Genomic DNA, 18,598 nt, shown 5'->3' with positions numbered 1-18,598 from the left:
GGCAGAAAGTGAAGAACTAAAGAGCCTCTTGGTGAAAGTGGTGAAAGGAGAGTGAAAAAGTTGGCTTAAAGCTCAACATTCAGAAAACTAAGATCATGGCATCTGGTCCCATCACTTCATGGAAAATAGATGGGGAAACAGTGGCTGACTTTATTTTTCTGGGCTCCAAAATTGCTGCAGAGTTTGCTTGCAGCCATGAAATTAAAAGACATTTACTCCTTGGAAGGAAAGTTATGACCAACCTAGACAGCTTATTAAAAAGGAGACACATTACTTTGCCAACAAAGGTACATCTAGTCAAGGCTATGGTTTTTCCAGTGGTCATGTATGGATGTGAGAGTTGGACTATAAAGAAAGCTGAGCACCAAAGAATTGATGCTCTTGAACTGTGGTGTTGGAGAAGACTCTTGAGAGTCCCTTGGACTGCAAAGGAGATCGAACCAGTCCATCCTAAAGATCAGTCCTGGGTGTTCATTGGAGGGACTGATGCTGAAGCTGAAACTCCCAATACTTTGGCCACCTGATGCAGAAAGCTGACTCATTTGAAAAGACCCTGATGCTGGGAAAGATTGGGGGCAGGAGGAGAAGGGGACAACAGAGGATGAGATAGTTGGATGGCATCACTGACACAATGGACATCCGTTTGGGTAGACCCCGGGAGTTGGTGATAGACAGGGAGGCCTGGCGTGCTGTGGTTCCTGGGGTTGCAAAGAGTCGGACATGACTTTGCGACTGAACTGTACTGTAAGGCATTCAAATGAATATATTTGAAAAACAGCATGCAAAAGCAGAAAGATGTTCCTCCTGGCTAAGCCTCCTGTGGGACCTCTGATTTAATTAATTAGCCATTGGAGGTGGGGAATCAAACATGGCTATTTAACTGAACTGATGGATTAATTCAATGAGTAGTTCCTCCAGCAGCCCAGCTGAGTCTCTAGAAAGTGGGTAATTTTTTTTCCTTTGGCTTTAAAGACAATACCTGTGAAGAATAATTCCTTACCATGTTCTGGATGCCTTTAACTCACCTTCAAGAAGCTAGCCAAACTATAATTGACATTTCTGGACTCATCCGGAATCTCTGCATAGCGAATAGTCACGTGGGGAATTATTGCAAGAAGCAGTGAATGTAAGACATGATGATATGCCTCAGAAAACCTCTGGCCTCTTGGAAGCTTCAGTTAAATTGGCAAAGAAAAAAAAAGAGTTGTGAAAGGTCTAATTCAGTGTTTTATTTTCAAACACATACTGAATATAAATGTGTTTTTAACTGCAGTATACTTTTTCTCCCAAATTAAAAAAGACATGGCTAGTTAAATCTATACTTTAGATCATTACAGCACCTATCTGGACCTGTAATACTATAACTGACTGAAATCATGAACAAGAGTAGATCATTCTGACCCAACTTTGGAATCGTGCTCCTGAGATACAGACACATCTGTTTTTCATTCCATCTTTTTCCTGACACACAAAGTATACATGTATCCATGCATTTTTAATTTCAGTAAACCTGTTCTGTGGAAATATTGATAAAAATGTAAATATGAAGTGATTGTTTTTTACTTCACAAGGTCTTAGCTTTCAATGCCTATAGCTAAAATTTCTTTGTACTTCTGAAGGAGTTTGAAAATACAACTAAAGGTATATATACAGCATATTCCAGGAACACACGCATTATATAAAGAGTTTTGGTTTTTGTCTTTTTTACATAAAATGTTTTTAACTTTGTACATGCCTTCAATCTTTCTAAGAGAATAGTTCTTTCTGATTTGGTACGTGTTCTCCTTCCTAATGAATATTTTCGACACTGACATTTTAAAACCACAAGACAAAGGGAAAGCTTCAAAGATAATGTACTTAATATGGCAAGTACCTCACAGGGAAGAATGTATGTGGTGAGCCTCTGAAGTTGAGACTTTGAAAACATATGAACACTTTTGTTGTTGTTTTTTTTTTGTTTTTTGTTTTTTAAGAAAACCTGAAAAAAGCTACAGACTGAAAGTCCTTAAAATATAAAAGAGGATTTGCACATCACGGCTACCCATGAATAAGATTAGCCTTCTTTGTCTATGTTAAATATTATTCTTCAGCCTACTTACCTTAATTTTATTCTCTTCCAGCAAGTATGTGGCCATAGACTTTGCAATAATTTCAAAGAAAAACCATGAGTACTAAAATAAACAAATAAATACAAATCAATCTTTAATTGTTACCCAAATCCCTGAAGCTTATAAAAGGCTGACAAATCACTATGGATTTTGTCTCTGAACTTTAATAACATTTTAAAGTGATCACTACTGACTATCCAAGCCCCATAGAATATCTTCAAATTGTGTTGGCAAAAAGGTATGCCTCAGGGCTGGCTGGTGATGTACAAAGGATATTTGGTGGAGACGGGTATTTTATCACTGACACTGCTTTGATTTGCCTACATGTGGTGATAAGAACAAACCAACTTTTAGTTTACTTAATTACTGCTTTTAAATTCTCTATGGACAACGAATCATATTCCAGCCTCCACCCAGTGAGGGACCCAACCCTGCTCTTTGTACAATACTGGGGCCAGCCCAAGTAGCAAAGGTGTTTGTGTAAGTAGGATTTGAAGGGTACAGGGAAGTCTCAAGAAGATACCTGGTAGATCAAATGGTAAAGAATCTGCCTGCAATGCAGGAGGCTCAGGTTTGATTCCTGGGTTGGGAAGATCCCCTGGGGAAGGAAATTGCAACCCATGGCAGTATTCTGGCCTGGAGAATCTCATGGACAGAGCAGCCTGGAGGGCTACAGTCCATGGGGTTGCAAAGAATTGGACATGACTGAGTGACTAACACCATTACTAATAGGAATAGTAAAAATTATGACAATAAGAAGAGCCACCATTTGAGAGAGTGCCTACTATGTGCCAGAAACAACATGTTAGATGTTTTACTTGTATTTCAGAAATGAGAAAGTGGATGCTCAGAACTGCTAACTAACAGGCCCCAGGTCACAGAACTATTGTGTGATGAATACAGCATTCTCGCCCAGAGCTATACCCTCCAAAATTCTATCATGCATTTGACTGACAGCAAGGGGTAGGTGGGGAGGGTAAAGGGAATGAAGGATTTCTGTGGAGAACTTGGGGGGAAAGGATGCATAGGCAAAGTACTGGGCAAAGAGGGAGTCACTTGAGGAAATGATGACAGACTAGACCGGGAATGGGAGGGCATCAAGCAAGCATGTCTCTGTGTCCTTACCTTTAGCAATTTGTTTATTGCTAAAAAGTCTGCAGACTGTTTCAGTATCGCTATCATTGTAGTCGCAAGAGTTTCATGTATCAGCTGGGCCTGAGGAGCACTGGGTTTTTCAGGTCGGAAGCTATACTACAATCAAAGAGAATGAATCATAAGATCAAATTCTCTCGTAAGACAAATGCTCAGAAATAAAGCTTACTCCACAAACCTTAATGAAGGATCTTAAATAATTATCCAAGCCTTCTTCATGGCACTTTGATACGATATGTAAGAGAACCCTGAAACAACATTCACAAAAGTCAGCACGTCAGACCACAATGAAACACTACAGTTTGATTCTTAGATAAAACCAGCATATCTAACCCTTAAAAATACCTAATACTGTCTAAATAATGAAAGTATTAAATGGCATCTTAGTTTGGATCCAACAAAGATTTCAGCATGTAACATGTTCAGGGCTTTGTAAAATACATTTCTTGGGTCCAAAGAAGGATGTTTTACTTTGGCAACCAAGATATTTCTTTTCATCTCCTTTCTAAATCACATTTGAAGTATGTTCATAGCTACCATATAGTAAAAAGCCTTCAGTAAGGTAAATATTGAAATCCCCTCTAGTAAAAATCAAAGGAAAATAATAGGAAAGAATGTTAAACATGTCAACAGATGGGGGGAAGGGAAGGGCAAGACAAAGCAGGTATAATGAGATGAATTAAAATTGGAAGCAAATCTAAGATTCATAGAAAGTTTTAAAGTTATGAAGCCAGCAGTGGTTCTGCAAGTTTAGCATGCATCAGAAACACCTAGAGGGCAGAGTGCTCACCCCTCTCCCAGAGTTTCTGATTTTTTAGGTCTGGGGTGAAGTTCCATGATTAGCATTTTTAATAAGCTTCCAGGTGTATTGATGCTGCTGGTCTGGGAATCACGTTTTTTGAGAACCACTGGACTAGAATAATGCTTCTTAAATTAGCAACCAGACTACCCCCAATAGCAGAGAAGAGCAAACAGTATGCGGGTGTGTGGAGCCTGAACGCTGAGGCTCCAGAGATGCTGTGGCAACAGCAGAAGCAGCAAAGCCAGAAATACCCAGCAGTGAGCTTATAATTTTTTTAAACCCCTGTTTTATTTTCAAAAATTAAGTGCATTTTGCATCCTACTCTACAATATATCCTTGTTTGTTTTCCTATAAAAAGAACACTCTTATTCTTGTGAGTAGAAACTAATGGCCTAGGGCCACTCTGTCCAATGTGAGAGCTGCTAGTCACAAGTGGTGATGTAAACAAATTAACTACCATGAAAAATTCCGATCCTCAGTTACACCAGCCACATTTCAAGAGTTCAACAGCTAAATATGACTAATGGCTACCATATTGGGCAGTACAGGTATAGAACATTTCCATGACTGAAGAAAATTCTATTGGACAATACTGGTCAAGGGCGTGATTCTCAAACTCCATTGCATTAGGGCATCATTATGGAAACTTTAGAAAAAAAAAAAAAAGACAATGCTGAGTTCTGCTCTCAGAGATTCAGGTTTAACTGGTATGATGTATGGTCTGGGAACAGATATTTTAAAAAGCTTCCCAGGTTGCTCTAACATGCAGCAGTTTTAGAACCCCTGGTTGAGGAAAACACAGTAAACTTATCCTATGATTTCTGGTACCATCTATCCCTGGGGATATGAGTCCCTCAGTCCAAGAAGAAAGAAACTAGAGAAAAGTTATATTAGGCTTCTGCCTTTGGGGTTCTAATTTGGAAGATAAATGAACAAATGCAAAAGGAAACAAAAGTTGATTCTTCATATTGTAACACCGAAACTCACATGGTGCAGTTGAAAGGAACGTCATCTTCATGGGTCATGTTTGTGAGAACTTGGAAGAGTTGCATAAGAATTACAGGTAGAAACTGTATCATGACTTGGATCTCCATGGCATGCAAACACTAAAATAAGTCATTATTAGTTATGAAAATCAAAGTATGATATAACTTGCAAAGGTGAAACAACCAAAAATTAAGTAATGATAAATACATTCACTCGAATATAAGCTCACTTTAAACACATGCTTCCAGGGATAGGGGACTTTGTCAATTACTTTATACACATCTCTATTTTGGCACTCAGATTTTGTTAGTTCCTTTAATATTAAATACTCTATTGAAGATAACAAGTATAACTGGGATCAACAGGTTTTAGAATAAAGGTGACCGACTCTTGGTAAACCAACAACTGCGCTGGGGAGCAGGCATGTTTGGAGGTACTGGAGACTGGCCTACCAGCCCCCAGCATTCGTATGTTTTACAGGGGAAAGTGGGTCATCACTTTGCAGTGAGAATGGAATTCAATAAAGTGTATTTCTATGTATGGTTGGCTTTATACTGGTTCCGTCCACAAACTGAGGCAGTTCTGCATTCTAACATCCTCACAGTACATTTCTTCAAAGTGCTAACACCCTACCTCTACTGATTGGCACATTAACATCAGAAAGAAGAAATATATCCATGTATACAGAGAAGTGATACAAGCAGCAAAATATTGGGTTGGCCAAAGAGTTCGTTCAGGTTTTTCTATACAGCTTATGGAGAAACCCAAACAAACTCTTGGCCAGCCCAATAATTAAAATGTCTTTCTTCTTCCTTCTCTCCTTCCTTCATTCACACATTCATTCATTCACTCACTCAGTCAATTGGCCAACCAAAAACCACCTCACTGAGCACCTCTACATATTGAACACCAGTTCAATATTTAGTGCCTGGGAAAGACAGAGATGGTCAGACAAGTCTGTATCCTAAGGAACACAATATTCATCTTTCAGAGTGCCCCATGTTTCCATCCTTATGCTCACCCTCCCTCTTCAGGCCTCTCTCATCTCAACAGTGACCTCTTAGATTTCTGGGCAGCTTCTCTTCAATCAGATACCTAATGCAAAAAACTGAGCTCAGGGAACCTCTAGTCTTTCCTTCAGTTTTTCCGAATGTTTTGCCCTCTCTCTTCTACCCATACAGCCATCACCCTGTTTTCAGGACTATAACCTATAACCAAAATAGTCCAGTAATTTTCCATTAATAGTAGGGCTATGTACAGTTTCTCTTCAATCTCAGTATATTTAACTCTCATTTCCAAAACTCAATCCTCCTCAAGTAGTGGTTACATCAGGCCACTTTCTGCCACCATCAAAAAAATTTTTGATGCCTCTCCATTAGCTAGGGCAGTGGTTCTCAACCAGAGACCCCTTCACCATCCCATCCCTCCAAGCCATCCAGCAACGTCCAGAGACATTTTCAGTTGTCACGACTGAGGAGGTGCTACTGACATCTAGTGGATAGGCCAGAAGTGCTTCTAAGCACCCTCCAATGCATAGGACAGTCCTTTACCACAAAGACCCATCCTGCCTCAAATGCCAACAGTGCCAAGTTGGAGAAAACCTGACCCAGGCTATTAAGTCTAAGTTACTTAAAACCCAACTTACATTTTAAGCCTTAACATTCACCATTCTTCATGAGGCCAAACTGGCGTCTTGACTGCTCTGCTCCTTGAAATTGTCAAATGCATGCCTACCTTTGTGCCTTTGTTCATATTTTTTTAGCAAAGTCCTAGCCTTCCCAGTCAAGTTCACCCTCGACTTCAGTGAAGCCATTCATGCACTCATTCAATAAAGGTATACTGAATAAAGGTATACCGAATGGGCTTCCCTTGTGGCTCAGCTGGTAAAGAATCCGCCTACAATGCAGGAGACCTGGGTTGGGAAGATTCCACTGGAGAAGGGAACTGTTACCCACTCCAGTATTCTGGCCTGGAGAATTCCATGGACTGTATAGTCCACAGGGTCACAAAGAGTTGGACATGAGTGAGTGACTTTCACTTTTTTCACTTTTCATACTGAATGAACTTCCGATTGCCAAGCACATCAAATGGACGTGGTTCCTATCATCAAGCAGTTCACAGACAATGGAAGGAAAACACATGGAACCGAATCGCTGTGACACAAACAGTAAACAGTACACAGTAAATGCACAGAAGAAGAAGCAATTGTGTCTGCAAGTGAAGAGGGAATGTCACACACTTCAGAGGACGGAGGTTCTAAGGTTCAAGGTTAAGTAGGATCACATCAGGTAGAAAAAAGAGAGATGGGCATTCCTTGCAGAAGTGGTCTCCCTGTACCAGTACTGTTTCTCTACACAGAGAATTTATTCTCTACCCAGCAGCCAGAGGGCTCTTTTTGAAAGGCAAGTTCAACAATGCCATTTCCCTCTATTACAAACAAAACCAATTGCCACGAACAAAAAGCTATGAAGGGTTCCCCATCCCCCACTCATCTGGGGCCATCCCCTGCTCCTTGCTGTTCAGTGTGCTCTAGCTATGCTGTCTTTGCTTTTTTTGCTGTCTCACACATCCCACTGCAAGGTGTTTACACCTGCTGCAATAGTCTTTCATCCTTTTACACAGTTTTATCATCTATGGCTGTCTTCCCCTCATCAGTTCTTTTCAGCTTGAAATGTCATCAACTCCTCAGACAGGTCTTCCCTGACAACTCCCATCTTGACTGCACTCCTGGTCACATTAGAGCCCATTCAGTTCAGTCACTCAGTCACATCCGACTCTTTGTGACCCCATGAACCACAGCACACCAGGCCTCCCTGTCCATCACCAACTCCCAGAATTCACCCAAACCCATGTCCATTGAGTCAGTGATGCCATCTAACCATCTCATCCTCTGTCATCCCCTTCTCCTCCTGCCTTCAATCTTTTCCAACATCAGGGTCTTTTCAAATGAGTCAGCTCTTCGCATCAGGTGGCCAAAGTATTGGAGTTTCAGCTTCAACATCAGTCCTTCCAATGAACATCCAGGACCAATTTCCTGTAAGATGGACTGGTTGGATCTCCTTTGCAGTCCAAGGGACGCTCAAGAGTCTTCTCCAACACCACAGTTCAAAAGCATTAATTCTTCTGCACTCAGCTTTCTTTATAGTCCAACTCTCACATCCATACATGACTACTGGAAAAACCATAGCCTTGACTAGACGGACCTTTGTTGACAAAGTAATATCTCTGCTTTTTAGTAAGCTGTCTAGGTTGGTCATAACTCTCCTTCCAAGGAGTAAGCGTGTTTTAATTTCATGGCTGCAATCACCATCTGCAGTGATTTTAGAGCCCCCAAAAATAAAGTCAGCCACTGTTTCCACTGTTTCCCCATCTATTTGCCATGAAGTGATGGGACTGGATGTCATGATCTTAGTTTTCTGAATGTTAAGATTTAACCTGTTCTGTTTTCTTCACAGTACTCATCCCTATCTAATGGGACTTCTTTATAATCCCTCTCCCCCAACTGGAGTAGGTATGTTGTCTGAATTACTCCAATTATATTCCCAGCATCCAGTACAATATCTGGCCCCATGGTAGGTACTCAATAATTATTTGGGGGATGACTGAATAAATGAAGGAATCAAAGGGATAAAGATGGGAACCCTCTAGTCTCAGTGGTTCCACAGTTTTGTGAACTCTGAGCATTTATATCCTGTATCATGCATTTGACATTTAGTTACATATTGCTTTGGACGATTATTTGTACTACTGACTTATATTGTCATTTGACTTAAGTGGGCCCCTCTCGACTGGTCATAAGATCCCTATGGAAAATAGCCTAAGTTATTCTTCTTTGCAAGACACAGCATCTAGGAAAATACTGAACACATAATAAGCTCAGCATGTGGATGGTTACATGAAGTGATTAAACAATGTCATTTACAAGGACAAGAGATAGCAAGGTTTGATAAAAAGTACACGGGGCTAGGAGTCAAAAGACCCATCAAAAGACATGCTCGGCTCTGATCTCCTACTAACCAGCTGAATAACCACTGGCAAATCTCTGTCCTCAGGCCTCAGTGTCCTCATCTGCAAAAAAAGTATCCCTAAAGATACCTTTTAGCACTAACATTCCATACAGGAGTTTGGCATTCTATAAACACATGGCATTTCATTCATTGCCACTAGAGGGCGAGCACAGGTCACAGAACTAACAGAAATTCCACACCCTTAAAAACACAAATATGAATACCTTTCTTTCCCCTCCATTCTAAGAATATCAATACAGGAAATTTAATTTTGTTAAAACTTTTACAAAGCTTCCCCAGTGGAAGAATAAAACCACAGATCTGAGCAGACAAGGCATTCACATATAGAGCGGGATTCTAGATATTACCCAAGATAAGGACTTGAAATTAGATGACTTACTGTACTTCTTAATGCTAATTAAGAATAAAAGCCACCATTTATCGGCTACCTGCCTGATTCTACCTTTCCAACAATCTATTTTCTGTATGGTAAGCAGGATGATTCTTTAAAAATCAAAGTCACATTACATCACACTCCTTTGTTCACAGCTTCCCATCTCATCATAGCTTATGAAGCCCTACCGGACCAGTAACCCAGCTATCTTTTCCAATGGGGCGGCCTATCCTTTCATGTGCCAGCCACACTGGAACTCCTCCTGTTTCTGGAACACACCAAGTAAGCTCCTTGGGGCCTTTGCACTTGCTGTTCCCAGCCCTTGCCCACAATTCCACATGGCTGGCACCCTCCTTTCCTTTAGGTCTCTTTACTGGAGACCTCCTTGTTGACAATCTAAAAAAGAGAGCCTTATCACTCCTTATTTCCCTTCCTATATTTTGGTTTTCTTTATAGTACTTATTACCAACTGACATAAGATATACAGTTGACCCTCCATCTCCACATATTTCACATCTGCAGATATGGAGAGCTGACTGCAAGGGACTTGAGAATCTCTGGTATCTAGGGAGGGTCCTGGAACCATGACTGCAGATGTATATATTTATTCATTTATGTGTTTAGTGTCCATCTGTCTCTACAACAAAGTAAGCTCCTTGAAAATAGGGATATTGTCTGTTTTCTTCACTTATCCTCCTCATGTTTAGAATGAAGCCTGGCCCACAGGAGGTACTCAAGAAAAAAGTGTGTAATGAATAATACACAGCAGATGCCCTGTCTCACTGAGGCCTCACAATCACCGTGCAAGTGGGTATTACTGTTATATTTATGAGACAGAAGAAAAAACAAAAGCTTGGAGAAGTTAAGTAACTTGGTCAAGGTCAATCACAGAGCTAACAAGTGACAGAGCTGGGGTACAAGCTCAGTTTGTGATTCCAGAACCCATACATGTGTTACCTCATTCACATTGCCTCTCTGAAAGAAATGAGTATTTTTGTTCGTTTCACATCATTCATTATTAACATATGTCGAAAGGGAAATCCTGTAGAGGACTTCATTTAAAATCAAAACTCCTCAGACTGGCCATGGCTGATCTACTGAAGGAGCAGCCAAGAGAAAAGCTACTGTCAGCTGGGTCTTATGACATGTGCTTTGTCCCACCATGTTAAGGAATAAACGGAATCTTGGATTCTCAATGCTTTTGATAAAATATGGCGTTTCTTGTGACTCCTATGCACCATGTAGCAACTAGGTTCCCTCTTATCAGCTGACCCTTTTGATACTCTTTCACCTACGGACCCAGGAACCATTTCACATTGTATTCCAAGTAAAATTGACTCCATTTCTCCTGGCCTTTTTCTCCGCAGCATTCTCTACCTTTACTGGGCTGTCAGCAAGATGAGAAAAGACCTGGAAAAATCAATCTATGGGCCCAAAATAAACATTTTCATGAGATTTTTTTTTAAGTATGTTGTTGAATTCTGGCTAAAACATTCTCTTCCTAATGCCACGCTTCTGTTGTGTGCTTCTAAACAGCCACTTGATGGAAAAGGACATAGTAGAATGTGCTCTCTTGAGGATTTGCAACCAAAAGTATTTTCAAATATTCATTTTTTTTTGGCCCCCCACATCAAAAATGTGGCAACCAAAAGACAAGAAAAACAAACCTTTCACAGAAAGCTGCTGTTCATTTACCTTTAAATATTTAATGAGCTCCCCAGGAACTTCTTTCGAGCCTGACTGAATCAGTTGGCAATGCTGGAAGAATTTGTGCACGTGCAGATCCTGAAAACCAGATGGATACAGCCATATGAAATTTGATTCATTACCCACAAAACACAGGATCTCCACCTCTACCACCCATCCTCCCACTCGGAATCTTGCAAGCCTGTTTCCCCAGGTCTTCTAATGACCCGACTCAGCATCTACAGCCACTAACACACATGTTCCTCCTTGAGTCCCAGAGTCCTCTCAAATCCACACACAAAACAGCGAACCAGGCCCATTCAGCATGCATCTCAGCGCACCGGGTAGGCCACCATTTATGCCCAACAGTGTCAGACTTTATTTTGGGGGGCTCCAAAATCACTGCAGATGGTGACTGCAGCCATGAAATTAAAAGACGCTTACTCCTTGGAAGGAAAGTTATGACCAACCCAGATAGCATATTGAAAAGCAGAGACATTACTTTGCCAACAAAGGTCCATCTAGTCAAGGCTATGGTTTTTCCAGTGGTCATGTATGACTGTGAGAGTTGGACTGTGAAGAAGGCTGAGCACTGAAGAATTGATGCTTTTGAACTGTGGTGTTGGAGAAGACTCTTGAGAGTCCCTTGGACTGCAAGGAGATCCAACCAGTCCATTCTGAAGGAGATCAGCCCTGGGATTTCTTTGGAAGGAATGATGCTAAAGCTGAAACTCCAGTACTTTGGCCACCTCATGCGAAGAGTTGACTCATTGGAAAAGACTCTGATGCTGGGAGGGATTGGGGGCAGGAGGAGAAGGGGACGACAGAGGATGAGATGGCTGGATGGCATCACTGACTCGATGGATGTGAGTCTGAGTGAACTCCGGGAGTTGGTGATGGACAGGGAGGCCTGGCGTGCTGCGATTCATGGGGTCGCAAAAAGTCGGACACAACTGAGCGACTGAACTGAACTGAACTGAGTCCAATATTTGTTTCCTTTTTTCAGTAATGTCATCTCTGAAGTTGGGCCGCTTCTATATTTTAATGGAACAAGCAGAAAGAGAGGTCTGAACTGACAGGTGAAGAAAAGGGAGTCACCTGACCCTGCGGCAGCCAGCGTCCAACTGTCCTATGTGAAATCTACAGACACTGAATCTGTGGATAGCACAGACTGTCTCAGGAATCAGAATCAAGAAATTCTGGATGAACTGAGAAAGTAGAATTGACATATATACACAATCATGTGTAAAATAGCTAGCTAGTGGGAAGCTGCCATATAGCACGGGGACCTCAGCTCTGTGCTCTGTGATGACCTAGAGGGATGAGAGTTGGTGTCAGGGCGGGGAGGCGCGGAGGGAGGTCCAAGAGGGAGAGGATATATGTATACATATAGCTGATTCAGGCTTCCCAAGTGGCGCCACTGCTAAAGAATCCACCTACAATGCAGAAGATGCGAGAGACTTGGGTTCAATCCCTGGGTTGGAAAGATCCCCTGGAGAAGGGGATGGCAACCCGCTCCAGTATTCTTGCCTGGAGAATCCCATGGACAGAGGAGCCTGGTGGGTTACAGCCCATAGGGTCGCAAAGAGTCGGACACAACTGAAGCAACTGAGAAAGCATGCGTAGCTGATACACGTTGTGGTACAGCAGAAACTATCACAACAATGTAAAGAAATTATCCTCCAATTTTAACAAAAGGGATTAAAGAGAAAAAAATGGAAATCGGATTTTGACCTGCTTCCTCTAATTATGATCTGTGGGACCTTGGGTAAATCTTTTAACCTGACTGAGCCCCTGTTTCTTTTCCTATAAAAGGATGGAATGGCCAAGGAAACCTGAGAGGGCTGCACCAAGGAGTGTGGACTTCGCCTTCTCTACCATGATTTTTCAAATGGTGCTTGAGGTGTCTCACAGATACTTGATTCTAATTTCAAGGATGCTGAGTCTAAGAGCAAACTGTAGTAGCTAACCCTGATCCACTGACTGCCAACTTCTGTGTTCAGCTCCAGTCTAACCATAAGAAAAACATCAGACTAATTCCAACAGAGGGGCATCTGCAAAGTACCAGTAGTTCTGAAAACTGACAACGTCACCCAAAGCAACGAAACCCTCAGAACTTGTCATAGCCAAGAGCCTAAGGGAATGTGATAACAATCCTGGATAGAATCCTGAAACTGAAAAGGGGTACTAATAGGTAAAAACTAAGGAAATCTGAATAAAGGCCAGACTTCAGCTAATGATTATGTCTCAATACTGCTTCAAAAGTTGTAACAAGGGTGTCACACTCATGTTAAATGTTAATGCTAGAGGAAACTTGGTATAGGGCATATGGGAGGTAGCTGCACTATCCTCATAATTTTTCTGTAAATCTAAAACAGCTCAAAAAAATATATGGTTTAAAAATGGTGATAATAGCCTCCACATTTTTTTCAGAGATTTGGAAGATTCTAATCAGTCAATGGAAATAAAAGGATTTGGTCATTTGAGAAGAATTTAAAAATTTGAGCTATTATTAAGAATGGTGTTATTAACTAATGAGAAAGTGTTTCAGGCCACAACTTCTCTAAGGCTGTAGAAATGAATATAATCTATTTTAATCAAGAAAAAAACCTCAAGTATTAAAATTAACAAAATTCAGGGACTTCCCTTATGGTCCAGTGGTTAAGACTCCTCACTTCCAAAGTAGGAGGCATGGGTTTGATCCCTGGCTGGGGAACTAAGGTCCCACATGCCACGTGGCATGGCCACAAAAAATTTTTGACAAATTCATGGGATGCAACTTACTTGAGTGTAAATGGTAGACTCCAAGTGGCTTTTGATCTTCAACAAAGGCTTTGCACCATCTACCCACTTAATATCCACATTCGATTGCTGGGAACAGAAAACATACATGTGAGTTTTTGTACCATAGTAATGGACAGATGAGCAATATATGTATTTCAACATTTTTCTCAGAAACAAATGTGCTAGTTTCAGACATAGGGAATTATTGGAGAAAATAACCTGCCTTTAGAATAAATGTATCCTAAATCATTTTGAAGTTCCCATCCTTTGCAGGTGGATACTTTTCCTAATGACAATAAAAATGACTATATGAAGGAATTTTTTTATCATGCACAAAATCAGAGTCCCATTTTAAGTTACTGGAATCAACTGACATGAGGTTACTTTGTCAAACTATGATAGAAACTTCCCAACACTCGTTTTCCATACTTATCTTTGTTGTGGACCAGCATCAGCCCTCAAACCACACTCTGAGTAGCTATCAACCACACTAAACCATCCAATACGCCAACAGTATTCTATTTTTTAAACATTTCATCATATACGGAAAACTGAATCACTTTGCTGTACAGCAGAAAATAACATGACACTAAATCAACTATACTTCAATAACATTTTTTAAAAGAAGGCAAAAATAACATTTCATCATGATTTCTTCAACAAATACAGATATTTTCCTACCCTTCTGGATTCTGCATCATTCAGATTCATGTAGCCTGGGGGAAGATTGGCGGAAACTGGCAGCTGCTGCTCCAATGTGATGATTCTACCATCCTTCAGTAAAGGTACCCAGGCAAAGCCAACTGCCAAGACAATAATCAACCATGAGAAATGAAATCACAGATGCAATTAGCTACACAAATATCTGGTCACTGGGGAGCAGGGTAGGGCTGGTGATACTCCCAGGGGTTTGTATATGAGAGTCCAGGTGTTGGGCATCCAAGCACTGGGGGAAAAAAAATGACTTTGGATGGCTTCCTAATCCTAGCCTGGCCACTAACAGGTTATTCACGCTACCTCCTTGACTATAACAATAGGAACAATAACACCCAGCTCTTCTATAGAATAGTGATTGAAAGACCAAAGTGAGCTGATATACCAAAACACTTGAAAGCTTTTAAAGTGCATCCATTTCATTATCTTGACATACTAGGGAGCATTTTGGTAGACTTATTTTTTAAAAGATTCAGATGTCTCTTGTCCACCCTTACAGTCTCATATCTGAGACTATAATCAGACAGCAATCACCATGTTGCAAAATTTCTTCCAGCAACCCTAGGGTAAGTAAAGGACTATGGAAAATGAAGGTCACACGTCAGGGTTACGTTCTATTTATACACAGCAGTATTTGGTTGGGCGGTTTTCCTGATTACAGAAGGAAGAGAGGTAGCAAGAGAATACAGCCACAGCACAGTACTTATAACTGGAATCACTGAGAGATTTCCCTCCCCAGTCTCTACATTTCTTAACAGTTCTACCCCAAAGAGCCTCTTGGCTTCTTATTAGAAAACTCATCATGTTCTAAGCTAAAAAAGCCAGAGCCATCTGTGTTGCTCAAGTCAAGCAGTGTCAGTATTTCCATTATAGAGATTACTCTGGACTTCAAGTGTTTATAACTTAGCTGTAAAAAGGATTGCTCTGAACTGAGTTCTGGCATATGAGGGAGGGTGTTGGCTCGAGAGTACTTTTGAAAGCCACTGCCTTCTGATGCTTTAAAATTCTTTGTGTGAGTGTGTGGGTGTGTGTGTGTGCGCACGATGTGTGCGTGTGTTTACAGTGTGAACACAAAAGTCAACACAAATCTGGTTAGAACGTGTCTAATTTGGCAAAGCTTTAATTCTTAAAGAGACTGATACGTTGCATTCTCCAAGTAGACTGAATGGCTTTCTCAGACGCCAAAACACGCCTGCAGGGCATCTTCACTAGTACAGCTTCAGAAATGCTTTACCCAGGGCTTTTCTTTTAGAAAAAGCAGAGAAAAGTAACATGAGCAGAAGAACCATTCAAAAGGACTCTGTCAAAGTAGTTAAACTGAAAATCAGACAAATGACAAAAGGTTTCCAGTCCAGAAAGCAGGAAAAGGAAAAGATATTTCTTATTTTTCAGGGATATTTTTTCCTTACATAAATTTTTATTGACATATAATTCAGATGCCTTACAATTAATCTATTTAAAGTATACAATTCAATGGTTCTTAGTATATTCACACAGCTCTACATCTATTGCCACTATCTAATTCCAAAACTTTTTTATCACCCCCAAAAGGAACTCCATACCCCACAGAAGTCACGTTCTATTTCCTCTTCTTCAAGTCCCGGACAGCCACTGATCTACTTTCTGTCTCTATGGAATTGATTGGGCAACATTTTTTGCACTGCAAATCAATCAGAGCATGGCCAAGTGTGTCTCTTAGTCAAAACTCATCTAGAATGTTTGGAAGCTATAAAGGTACAATGTCAAGCACACACCATCTGCCTCAAAGGTGTGAAATCACTTAAAGGATGGACAGTTAAAAGTGATGAGTGCTGAGGAGGAGTTTGGGATTAACAGATACACTACTGTCTATAAAATAGATTTTAAAAACTAGCACCTGCTGTATACAGCACAGGGAACTATGTCCAATACCCTGTAATAACCTATAATGGAAAAGAATCTGAAAAAGAATGGATATGTGTGTATATATACATATGTATGTATAACTGAGTCACTTTGCTGTACACCTGAAACATTATAAATCAATAATACTTCAAAAAAACTTTAATATATATATTTTAAAAACTGATGAGTAGCAAGAAAATAACCACCTCATGCTCTACTGAGCATCTTGCCCACTTCTGTCTAGGATCTGGATAAGACAACATTTGTTTGTTTCCTCAGGAGGTACACTGTCATGTACCTCACTGTCTCATTATTCTGCTAGATTTCTTCTCAACCTGCAAGGTCACTACCCTAAACGAACTGCAATTTCTATGGGGATCTAGAACAAGGACACACTATCCACAAAGGGGCTCTCCTAATATTCAATACTGCTGCCTGCTGGGCATCACTCAGATGTGTCACTAACATTGCAAACTCAACATCAGTCAAAACCCACCAGCCCTAGGCATAACTCTGCTACTCGGCAATACCTTCTTTCCAGTTTTGAAACTTCAGTGCTAACTTTGAATCATCTCTCTAGAGGCCAATCACTTGCCAGGCCCAGTATATTCCTCTGCAATTGTCTTTTTCTCCACCCTCACCACCTGCCCCCCACCCACCCGCCATTACAGCCCCACTGTGGTCCCCTTCCTCTCCTGAACTCTTCAAACAGCCCCCTAACTGGTGTTTCCTTCCTTCCTTCTTCCTGCTCCACCTCACCTCACCCATTATATTGCTGCCTGATTGGATTTCCTGCAAAACAGCTCCTACTGGTGTTTATAACCCTCCAGTATTTCCTATTGGTAACAGAACAAAATCAAACCCACAACCTGGTATTCAGGGCCTTCTATCATCTGACTCTTCCTTTTCAATCTGGCATCCTATGCTTCCCTCCCCAGTTCCCTGTGCTCCAGTGCATGGAACTATTTGGGGTTCCCTGTCCAGATCCCTCAATACTCTGCCTCTATACTGGCTATTCCTTCATGCTGGAATCCTCTACCTTCCTGTCATGACTGCATTATCAAACTCTATGCCACCCTTCAATGCCTCACCCAAACATCATCTCCTCCTGGAAGCCTTCCCTGACTCCCAGCCACTTGTCCTTCCACCAGTTGAACTGAATAATTTTATGTGATGTCCGAGAATAACTTGCTCTTCTCTGATATCACATAGCACCATTTTATTGGTAACTACTATTTTCTATCTTGTGTTATAAATGTCTACATAGATCTTGTTTCCCCCACTGGACCATGTGCTCGCTGAAGATGACATCTATGTTCGATGCTCCACTGTCTTCTCCATATTACCTACTACAATATCTAGTACATAATAGATATGCAGACATATTTACCAAGTGAATGAGCAAATTTAAGATGGGTCCAGGCTAATGACACAGAAGCAGCCTGAATGCCCATCAACAGAGGAAAGAATAAAGAAGATGTGGCACATATATACGATGAAATATTACTCAGCCATAAAAAGGAATGAAGTTATGCCATTTGCAGAGACATGACGGACCTAGAAGCTGTCATACAGAGTGAACTAAGTCAAAAAGAGAAAAACAAATATCACATATTAATGCATATGTGTGGAATCTAGAAAAATGGTATAGATGAATCTATTTGCAAAGCAGAAATAGAGACACAGATGTACAGAACAAACAAATGGACACCAAGGGTGGGAGGGGGTGGTGGGAAGAATTGGAAGATTGGGATTGACATATATATACTACCTTGTATACAATGGATTAACTAATGAAAATAGACTATATAGCACAGGAATCCTATTCAATGCTCTCTGATGACAAAGAGGGGATATATGTATACATATAGCTGAATCACTTTGCTGTACAATAGAAACTAATGTAACATTGTAAAGCAACTAAACTCCACTAAAAATGTTAAAAAAAAAAAAAAAAAGAAAGAAAGAAAGAAAAAGATTGGCACAGGCTATCTTGGATTTGAATCCCAAAGCATACTGACACTGAGATAGTGGATGTGGCATGGGCCATGTCCATAGGACCTGTGATATTCTCCCAAGG

The 18,598-nt window shown here is 40.8% G+C and overlaps 1 protein-coding gene across 6 annotated transcripts in view; it reads right to left on the bottom strand.

Moving 5' to 3' along the window:
• The window catches only part of LOC129640271 (dedicator of cytokinesis protein 11), a 223,093-nt gene that overhangs the window by 97,235 nt on the left and 107,260 nt on the right, over window positions 1–18,598 (bottom strand). For all 6 annotated transcript variants that reach the window (XM_055565486.1, XM_055565485.1, XM_055565481.1 and 3 more), the window contains 8 exons: window positions 14,602–14,723; window positions 13,921–14,007; window positions 11,146–11,235; window positions 5,050–5,168; window positions 3,439–3,508; window positions 3,234–3,359; window positions 2,100–2,171; window positions 1,026–1,172 (listed from right to left, as the gene is read on the bottom strand). In XM_055565486.1, the coding sequence (XP_055421461.1) occupies window positions 1,026–1,172; window positions 2,100–2,171; window positions 3,234–3,359; window positions 3,439–3,508; window positions 5,050–5,168; window positions 11,146–11,235; window positions 13,921–14,007; window positions 14,602–14,723 (833 nt within the window). The remainder of the gene's footprint in view (window positions 1–1,025; window positions 1,173–2,099; window positions 2,172–3,233; window positions 3,360–3,438; window positions 3,509–5,049; window positions 5,169–11,145; window positions 11,236–13,920; window positions 14,008–14,601; window positions 14,724–18,598) is intronic.

Source organism: Bubalus kerabau, chromosome X (assembly GCF_029407905.1).
Source record: "Bubalus kerabau isolate K-KA32 ecotype Philippines breed swamp buffalo chromosome X, PCC_UOA_SB_1v2, whole genome shotgun sequence".
Taxonomy (NCBI): domain Eukaryota; kingdom Metazoa; phylum Chordata; class Mammalia; order Artiodactyla; family Bovidae; genus Bubalus; species Bubalus kerabau.
This window is presented reverse-complemented; position numbering and strand designations above follow the sequence as displayed.